The 10,124-nt window shown below is 37.2% G+C and overlaps 1 protein-coding gene across 2 annotated transcripts in view; it reads left to right on the top strand.

Moving 5' to 3' along the window:
• The window catches only part of USP6NL (USP6 N-terminal like), a 150,166-nt gene that overhangs the window by 115,074 nt on the left and 24,968 nt on the right, over nt 1–10,124 (top strand). For both annotated transcript variants that reach the window (XM_011974899.1, XM_011974898.1), the window contains exons 7-12: nt 588–697; nt 2,911–2,959; nt 4,565–4,685; nt 7,911–8,005; nt 8,591–8,656; nt 8,755–8,854. In XM_011974899.1, the coding sequence (XP_011830289.1) occupies nt 588–697; nt 2,911–2,959; nt 4,565–4,685; nt 7,911–8,005; nt 8,591–8,656; nt 8,755–8,854 (541 nt within the window). The remainder of the gene's footprint in view (nt 1–587; nt 698–2,910; nt 2,960–4,564; nt 4,686–7,910; nt 8,006–8,590; nt 8,657–8,754; nt 8,855–10,124) is intronic.

Here is a 10,124-nt window from a genome sequence, read left to right on the forward strand (position 1 = left end):
GCCCAGCGGTCGGGCCTCACAGGTGAGAGCGGGCCCAGAGGTCGGGCCGCACAGCACAGGCAGGAGCAGCAGACAGCAAGATGAAGCTGGTGGAACACCTACTCTACCTGAACATCACCTGAGGAGATTATACCATTTATAGTGAGCTTGGGATTGAATTAGGTGGGAAACGAAGCACATTGAGAAACAAGGCAATGATTAGCTTCAAGGGAAACAAAAGCATCATCCTGGAAAGAAACAAGAAATCATGACAGACTGCATGGCTCAGCCATGAAGAGCTTTCACATAGTTCAGTAGTGCAAACTCTGAAAAGTTCTCTATCCTAAATTAAAATCTAACTAGATAGGATGGAAGAGAAGGAAGGTAGGGGAAGAGGGAGAAGCAGGGAGTGGGAGAAATGGGGGAATGGAGGGGAGGGAAAGTTTCTATTCTGTACTTTTTTATATATATAGTTTTGATTTTTTTAACCATTGAATGATTTTTTTAAACCAAAAACTTTTTAATGAGAATTATTTTATTATTTGTCATTGACTTTTCAACAACTAATTTCCATAAAAATCTGTTCTCCCCTCTCTTTCTCTCTTCAGAAATTAAAACACAGAGCACGGGGCTGTTCACCTGACATCAGACAAATAGACCTGGATGTCAACCGCACGTTTCGGGACCACATTATGTTTAGGGACAGATACGGTGTTAAGTAAGTAAAGTTTAATATTATGAAGTGTTAATCGCATTTATAAATAGTCTTTATTAACTTAAAATTAGAGTGCCTTTTTAGACTGTAATTTTGATTTAGTCCTAAAGGTTTAAGCTTTTGCAGATCATTTGCATCCATGTTGTGTGAAACTTGAGATCTAATTTAACTTAAAATTTTTAACCTTTGACATAGCACATGCTATAAAATTGGTAAAGACTCATTTTATAATCTGGGAATTCTTAGAAATGTGGTACTTTCATTAGAAGTCATAGAAGAATGACAGTGTGTAAAAACTTTGTCAGTGATAAATATATCTCTATAACCTTGACCCCCACGCATAAATGAAACTTTTTTTTAAAAAAGGGAAATGAAATGAAATGAGAAATTAATGAATTGATGTATCTTTGCTATGACAACTTATAAATGAAAAGTACAGTTTTTGCTGATCTCTATGTCAGTCAGAGAGTCTCACTAGGAAACAGAAACCAATAGGAGATATATGTTAGGACATTTCAAGGTATTGTCTTCTCCAGCTGTCGGGGGTGATTAGGCAAGGCCAAAATCCACAGGGCAGGCCATCGGAAAGGACAGCCTGGGCCCCGGGCATGAGCTGAAGCTGCTGGCCACAGGCAGAGATTCCTCTTCAGAAAAGCCTCAAATCTGCCCTTATGGCCTTTCAACGGATTGAATGAGGCCTGCCCAGATCTTCTAGGATAATCTCTCCTATTTAAAGTTAACAGATCATGGATTTTTATCAATCTACAAAATACGTTCCCAGTGACACCTAGATCAGTGTTTTGGGTATCTGGGGATTGTTGTTTAGCCAAGTTGACACCCAGAGCCAACCACTGTAGTCCAGCCTTGGCAACTTGGCACTCACACACACCACCTTAAAAAATTTCCAGGTAAGACAGCAACCAAGTCTTCCTTCCACCTAACATGATGCCACTATTCTGCTCACAACTGAAATGTGCGGATTCTTTCCCCACATGAGGATGCCAAGTCCTTGGGAGATGATCACACTTCTGCTTTAGTATCCTGTAACTTACACACTGTGGTATAAAGTTGACTATTATTAAGATACCTTATGTTAGATGATAAGGGAAAAGAGAGGGAAGAAGAAAATATTTGTTGGTATATATACAAATATATTTACACCAAAATAAGGAAGAAATACTCATAACAATTGTAGTGATCATTTCTGTGACTGGTCGTGTGGTCACAGGTGGTATTTTTAATGTCCCATTTCACTGCCCATTCCATATTCCCTTTGCCCTCAGCAAGCACCTTAGGTGGTTGTGGTTCTTTACCTAGAGGGATGACTCAAACCTTCCTGAAAATCTGGACTTAGCAGTTGTGCCTGAATTGGCAGTTTTCCATTGACTTTCATCACAGGGCTCAGTAATACTAGTAAGAGATGCCCCAAGTGTTCTGCATTCCAAATGTACTCCTCCTTGTGTCTGTTGTGTCGTAACAACCCATGTTCCCCTTAGCAATCAGGAGAATCCCACCAGCCCGCACAGGCACGTCCTTCTTTGCCTGTTGGTTCAGAGGCATAAGGAGCCCAAAGTGGTTGGGTGGCAGTTTCAGCTTCCAGGTCAGTGGAATCACTGTTATGTCTCATGGTGGAAGCATTCTTCCTTTTGGAACTAAGATCTCTAGACCAGCAGAACTCAAGCTTGCAGGGGCAAGAAGCAAACGCTTTGCTAGTGGATCTTTAGCGAGAATGATGAGCCACTCCTACTTCCAGCCTTTGAATCTTGGACCCCTGAATCCTGGCTTTGGGAGAAACAGCACCTTGTATTGGAGCCTGGTATGGAGCATATTCAGCATCCCAAGGACATCGCCCCAGCCCTGCAGGGTATTGTACCTTGCTGGCAGTGTCACTGAGCCCTCAAAAGGACGTTCCACCATTCTGTCAAGCCAGCTGCTTCTGTCAGAAGGGTCTCAAAGTGAGATAGATCAGCAAAAGAGGGCAGCACATTTAAGGAATTTTGAAGTCTTTTGTGTTTTCTTGGTATAAATCCTTTCAGAATGAATATTATCTAGTCTTGAATTTAGACTTTTTAGAGTCTTTGAATTTGAACTTGGGATAATTTATTACATTAGTAATTTTATCTGGATTATCTGTTTTCAGTCTTTATTAAGTTTGTAATGTTTAAAATATGTGAAATTACTAAATTGTATTTAATGTAAATTTTTTTTTTCTCTAGGCAACAATCCTTATTCCATGTTCTTGCTGCCTATTCTATTTATAATACGGTAAGTTGGGGCCTGCCTGCCCAAGGTCTTTGATTTGTATTCTGAGGCACTCCCTACCTAACAGGGCCCTGTGGGCACATTTCTGCATCTCAGAGCTAGGTGGTTCCACAGTCTCTTTAGCTCTGTGGATCTTTTTAAGCTGAAACCCTGCGATAACCCTAGGGCCTTAGAGCAGAGCTGATTCTGAAGTGGAAGAACCTAAATATGACCACAGTATGCCAGTGAGTCTCACCTTTTCTCTTTCCCTCCATATTGTTTTGCTTGGTAATGTTTTGTGTTGTTTTGTTTTTATTTTTAAGCAGACATACAGGGTAGAAGGACAGGAAGTGGGTGGCTTGGTTAATTTTGTTTGACTTTTTATAACTCTCTTTGCTCTTGGGAGGTTACCTTTCACAATCACATTTATCTGTTAGGTGAGGTCCAAACAAGATAACTGTGCCCTTACTGGCTATACCCCGGAGGAGGCTAAACTCTTTGGTAATAGACATGCTCTTCTTAAGGCATTCAGCATTGTTGGGGAAGAAGATAACCTGGGATAGATTAATTCGTGTTGGACTTAATGTGGGTGTTAAATGAATACTTGCGGAATAGGTCCCAGGGAGGACCTTTGAACCTTGGGATGTATAATTTCTATTGTAGTTAAAACCTTTAAATTGTAAGAACAGAAATTCACTCAAACTAGGAAAAGTTAAAAAGGGGTTATTAAAGGGACATCTCATAAGAAGGAAGCACTAGTTAGACCTCATTGGAATTGGAGCTGGAAGGTGGGAAGCATCTGGTGAGAAGGAAAACTGCACCTTCCATCTCTCTCATTCTGGGGGCCACTCAGTATCTCAGATGATCTCTGTGAACTGTTCAGTTCACTGTTTCTGTCTCCAGGTTGCTTCCTTTGCCTACTGGCCACTTATTCCTTGGCTCAGATTGTACCCACAGACTCAGTGTGAGCATTCTGTTCCAGTACATACCCCCATCTGATTACAGTCTCTGGCTTTGTTCACATTTCCTAGAGAGAGTGTCTGATGAGTCAGTGCAACCAACTAACTCTTCCCCTGGGGTCAGCTCTCCTCTTCTGGTCCATTAGCTGTGGTTCCTGTGGCACAAGCATGAATCCCTGAGGCCACATCATAAGCAGGGACTGTGGAGAGAGTGGATATTTCTTAGAGAGGAGGCATAGACTGTGCATGGGCATCCTAAAATGTGTCTGCTTAAGGGTTCAGAAATCTAGAGGAGACAAGACAGCATACTGGGTATTGCAGGAGGAGAGACTTTGCCAGCCACTGAGCAAAGAAGAGATATAGTGAGCTAAGAATCATACATAAAGTGAAATAAATATTAACACTCTTTAAAGAAAGTGTGACAGTGTTGAACAGAGTGCAATAAAAATATGTAGGAATTTACACTTGGTACCTGTACATTTATTTTTGAGCACAATTTTATTCTCTTATGTGGCATAATACTGTAAAGAGTATAGTATTTGTCTCTAGAATGGACTATTAAACAATGTGTGTAGGAATTTTCTGGTTTTTATAGAGTAGCTTTTTCTCTGTACATATGTATGTAATTCGGCTAAACTCCCCAGCTTCTGTGTTCCCCTTTGCTCCCCAGGAAGTCGGGTATTGTCAGGGGATGAGCCAGATCACAGCTTTACTCCTCATGTATATGAACGAGGAAGATGCCTTCTGGGCCCTGGTCAAACTCTTCTCAGGCCCTAAACATGCCATGCATGGTAAGAAAACCCTGTGCTTTATCTAAAAAATCAAGGTAGGGAAAAAGGTAGATTAAAACAAAACCAAAGATGCTTGCAAGAGTTACATACAACAAATTTAATGTCTCAGGGCTCATTGAGTTCATTAGTATTTGTTACTAGTTTCTTCTTTCATTTTTCATTATTGAACTTTTCTAAAATGTTTACATTTATTTTCCTTTGTCTTTATTCCAAAGTATATTGTTGGCATTTTGAAATTCTTTCTTACTTGCCCTTGGTCAAAAGAAACTAATTTAGGATTGGAGGAATTTAAGAACAGGCATATTATTGGGAGAAATAAAAGATGCCTTTTAATCAGAACTTTTAGATGGTCATGAAATTATCATTTAAGTGAAATGTTTACCATTGACCGGATATTGTGATGTATAACACCTTGTCAAAAAAACAGTCATTGAGAAATGGCACTTAGGTTTTTAAAGGAAAGGTAATAATTAAGTAGTTTTATATTTCAAGTGTAGTTTTTAGTTTTTTCGCATAAAATTGGTTCCACTTTAAATAAAAGGTTGATAACATGTTCTAGGCGCTCGATTATTTAATATCTCAGAACCTGCTGATTTTTTCATTTTCAAGTTAACACTGTTTATAATAACTTTTTCCTTGTTTTTGCCAAATTAAGCAATAGACTTTATTTCGGAGAGTTTAGATTACAACTCTTGAGACAGGGTCTTGCTCTGTCACCCAAGCTGGAGTGCAGTAGCGTGATTGTGACTTATTGCAGTCTTGACCTCCTGGGATCAAGCCATCCTCCCGCCTCATTAGCCTCTCTAGATTCTGGAACCACGCAGGCATGTGCCTCCATGCCTGGCTAATTTTTTAAATTTTTTTGTAGAGATGAGGTCTCCTTATGTTGACTAGCCTGGTCTCAGTCTCCTGGACTCCAGTGAACCTCCCACCTCAGCCTCCCAAAATACTGGGATTACAGGTGTGAGCCACAGCCCCCGCCCTTAGATCACAACTTGTCTTGGAAATAAAAGTGGCATTTGTTCATATAATGCAAAATTATTTTCCTAGTGCCTTCAAATTTAAATAATTTTAACACTAGTTATTCTAAGTGTTAATATCAAATTTAAAATAATTTTAACACTAGCTATTCTAAGAATGAATCTTCCAAGTTCAGTTTGTGAATAAGCTTTGTGTGGTGGGGAACCTGCTATATATTTAAAATACTGTTTTAATATTTTCAAAATTATGACTTTCTATAGCTCATTGTTACTGAAATCTCACACTCTGACCATGTGAGGATATTATGTGTGTGTGGAAGAGTGAGGGGGGTATGTATGTGTTTGCATTTGTCTTTCTCCCTTAGTGTTCCTTGCCAATTACTTAACAAATATCATCTGCATGGTAACTGGGTCTGGGCACTTTGCATCTAGTAAATAGACTCTAAAAGTAAGACATGTTATTATATAGAGTTACCTTCCAGTAGGTAGTATCATTCCAAAAGGCATCTTGAAGAAAGCCGCTCTTCCCTGTCAGTCTTTATTTTGCTTTCCCATGGGGTTGTGTTGCTGATCTGTCTTGAAGTACAATGGAATGCAAATTTAAGTGGTATGTAATTATGTGCAAGACTGTCCAATTTTAGGAAATGGTCATTTAAACCTATTTGATAGCTTACCTTCAGCAATTATTGTCACTAGACTAATCTATAAAATAATATTAATTCTACTATCCTAACATTTACACTTAGAATGCAGTTTGGCTCATTATTAAGGGTAAGTTTATACTTAGAGATGTTTGTTTCTGTGTCTGCCTGTGAGATTTTATAACTAAAGGTTACCTCAGTACTTTGCATTTCCAGTGTGAACACGGTGGTTTCACTTATAAATGTATGGGATTGAAGCTAAAGCTGAAAATATAAAATATGAGATCTGGAACATCAGTGGAAAATGAAGAAATGTTAGGCTTCTTAGCATTCTTGAGCTAGTTATCACTGAACTGTATTGACTTTTTCAAAATCAGACTTCCTATCCTATCCTACCAAATTGGCCATGAAAGTAGCACTGATAGAGAGAGATGGATTTTTTTTTTTTTTTTTTTTAATGAAACAATTTCACTGAAAACTACTACTAAAGTAGGAGTAGAACCTCTTTCTGTCTCTGGAAATTTTTACACACACCCTAGAAAACTGAGAACTAGTTAAGAAATAATTCTGCCCAGTAGATTGTAAAGCACCACTGCCCAATAGCGTGTGCCTCAGGTTCTTGGTGGAACAGAGTTTCATTTTGGGGCAACAGACTTTCTGGGGGGAATGTGGCCTCCAAAATCACTTAAGTGTGGGAGAGACTGAGTGAAAGAAAAACAAGTTTCATTAAGTCTAAAAGGCAAGAAGATTAATAAGCTAAAATGCCTCATGAATATCTAAGAAGGATATAAATGTGTCCTCTGGTTTCTTTTTCAAAAGCGTAGAACGTCTATTAACATCTTTCAAAGTTGCATGGAACCTTGGTTAGAAAATCCTAATGTAGAAGAATCATCAAGTCTGTTGAGTGGACTTTCTTTTTAATGGATTATATAGAATACCAGGAAGAAAAATACATGTAAAGTTCAGTGAGTTAAATATACAAAATTAATGCTAACCATTTGTAATTTGTTACTTCTTAGATATAGATTATATTGTGTAGTCACTCGGGATAAAATACCATTTTTGATATAACATTGATCATTTAGCACCTGTATTTTTAGCAGATGTTAAATACAGCTTTTTCGGAAAGGATTAAAAAGCGATTTAAAACTTTGGAAATGTTATACTAATGAAATTCTTAAGAGTAAGCCTGAAAAAAGTAATAAATTGTTTGTTAGCGTATTAAGAGTAAAACAAAATAACTAGTCAGGGTTGGAATAAAATATTAAAAATATATGCATTTAAGATATGGCCCAATATCTTAAAAGAACAGATAATCTTGATAAATGGCTTCAGTGTCCTTTTTTTTTTTTTAAGGTTTCCCTTTAAATTCAAAAATACAAAGTTATAGAAGATCTTTAGCAAACAAATCCTAGGCTCAAAGTTTCATTACTGAAAGCTTATATACAGTTACTTCCTGGGTGGGGAGAAAAAATATTTTGGTAACTACTGGATGTTTCTTTTTATTTTTGACAGTTACAAAGGAAAGAAATATGTTGCATTTTAAGATTGGAGGGTTTTGTTGGTATTGTTTATGAAGTGTTGTTTTTATGTTTGTATTCTAGGCTTTTTTGTCCAAGGTTTTCCTAAACTCTTGAGGTTTCAAGAACATCATGAAAAAATACTGAACAAATTTCTGTCCAAGCTTAAGCAACACTTGGTAGGTAGATGTGACACTGACTTACACCCACCTACCCTGCCCCAAAAAGCTGGGATGATTAAATTGTCTTTGGTCCCAATTACCTTATTAATTTATAGTGTCATCCATTTCATTTACTATGCAGTTATAATTCCCAGTTGTTTACAAAATATTACATTTGTAAAATTTAATATTGATAGGCTATCACAGTTCCTACTGAGGGATTTGAACTTCTTTGAAGCTAATAATGCAAACAGTGTGATAATTTAAAGATACGGGATCTTCCTGTTGTTTTGGAGGTTTTTTCATTGTACAGAAAGTATTTTTTCAGGGTCACAGAAACTCGTTGTTAGTGAACTATATGTATGCCTTACTATAAAACACAGTAGTTTAGGTAAACAAAGATAGCTCACTGTAAAATATATTAAAGAGAATCTAAGTGTTGTATTATAGTCCCGTCATAAGAGGAATTTATTTTTGGAGTGAATTTGGGAAGTAAATGTGTTTAGCTTTGATAGCTGCATCCAACAGCCTTCCTAACTTCGTATTATTTTGTTAAATTTAGTTTACTACAATCCAGAAATTGTGAGCTCTTTGTTTTTTCAGGATTCTCAAGAAATCTACACAAGTTTTTACACAATGAAATGGTTTTTTCAGTGTTTCCTTGATCGTGTAAGTATTTATTTACAAAACTCAGTCATAAAATTATAAATACAAGGTGAGGGGAAGCTGTTAACCTTATTTTTGTTTTGTTTTGCTTTTAATTATAGACTCCCTTTACACTAAACCTCAGAATATGGGATATCTACATCTTTGAAGGAGAACGAGTTCTTACTGCTATGTCTTACACAATCTTAAAATTACACAAAAGTAAGAAAACGCTTAAACTCTAAAACTTCATAAAAAATTGAGGCTTTGATTTCTCATTCTGCACCCTACTTCAAATTCATTGTTTTTTAATAGTGGTTTAAATTTTTTTTTGAAAATCACTGGAGAAATTATCATCAATTGGTCACATATTTTTATAAGTTCTTTCTCATGACTAGAAGCTTACTTCACTGCAAAGGTCTTTGGTTCTTTTCTGTTTATACCAGTGTCATTTTCACACTTTTTATAGAGTGCAGTTAGTTGGTTTCACTAGTAATATTTTTCGTCAAGTATTTGTTTCCACTGGGACCCCTTGTTCTTTTCATCAGTCTGAATCTCAAGTTTCCAGTAAGAGAAGGAAGACCAAAGAAACCAGGTCCCTTAGTTCAAAGGGCTGGAGAAAACATTTCCTATTACTGTTTCCTTCATCCAGGGAGAATAGCACCCAGCTCTGAACTGTGGATGGGAGCACACAGACCCACTTCTCTACCTGAGTGCATTATGGCCTCTGGGGCAAGTTCAGCCAGTGTCTATAGGCAGATAAATGCAGCAAGGTTTAAAAAAAAATTGGAAAATTTTTAGTCTTCAGTTGCAATATTTTAAGGGCTCTATAAATTTGATATGTTATGCCTTACTTTAAAATAAAGACATGAGGTTTTTTTCCATGAAGAACCTTATTCATCTTTAAAGTCTCGATTCAGCCTTAAAAATTATGTGACTTCTCTTGTAGCTATGCAGAAAAGAAAATCATTGAAAGCTCTAGAGCTTCATATAGTACGTACTTCTAATCTAGGTCATACCACATAGTTTCATGTTCATTGTACACTCAACTCTCTTATGTTATTATTGAATGATCTGTCCCGCTTCCCAACTAAATTATAAACTAATTGAGTGCACAGGGTCTTGTTTGTAGTTTTTCTCTCTGCAGTGCTTGGCATTGTTCTAAGTACATGTTACGGACTTTACTATAAGATTGTTTAGTTGCTTACTTGAAAAGCATGGACTGTAGGACAGCCAGATTATCCATACTTTAGATAGGAATGAAAATGCCCTTTAAAAGCACTTTTGTTATGTTTAGTTTTTTCAAGAAAAGGACTCAGAATTGTTGTGGTTCACTTCCCTTATACTCAGTTCTTCTTTCCCCAACTAGTGGACCAAAACAAAACAATTGACTATGAATTATCTTCCAGGATTCAGGTCTGTCATCTGATCTTGTGAAATCTCTTTTCCTTCCTCCCTGCACCTGCCCCCCACACCGCCTTTCGCTTCCCTC

Source organism: Mandrillus leucophaeus, unplaced genomic scaffold (assembly GCF_000951045.1).
Source record: "Mandrillus leucophaeus isolate KB7577 unplaced genomic scaffold, Mleu.le_1.0 Scaffold15, whole genome shotgun sequence".
NCBI classification, from domain to species: domain Eukaryota; kingdom Metazoa; phylum Chordata; class Mammalia; order Primates; family Cercopithecidae; genus Mandrillus; species Mandrillus leucophaeus.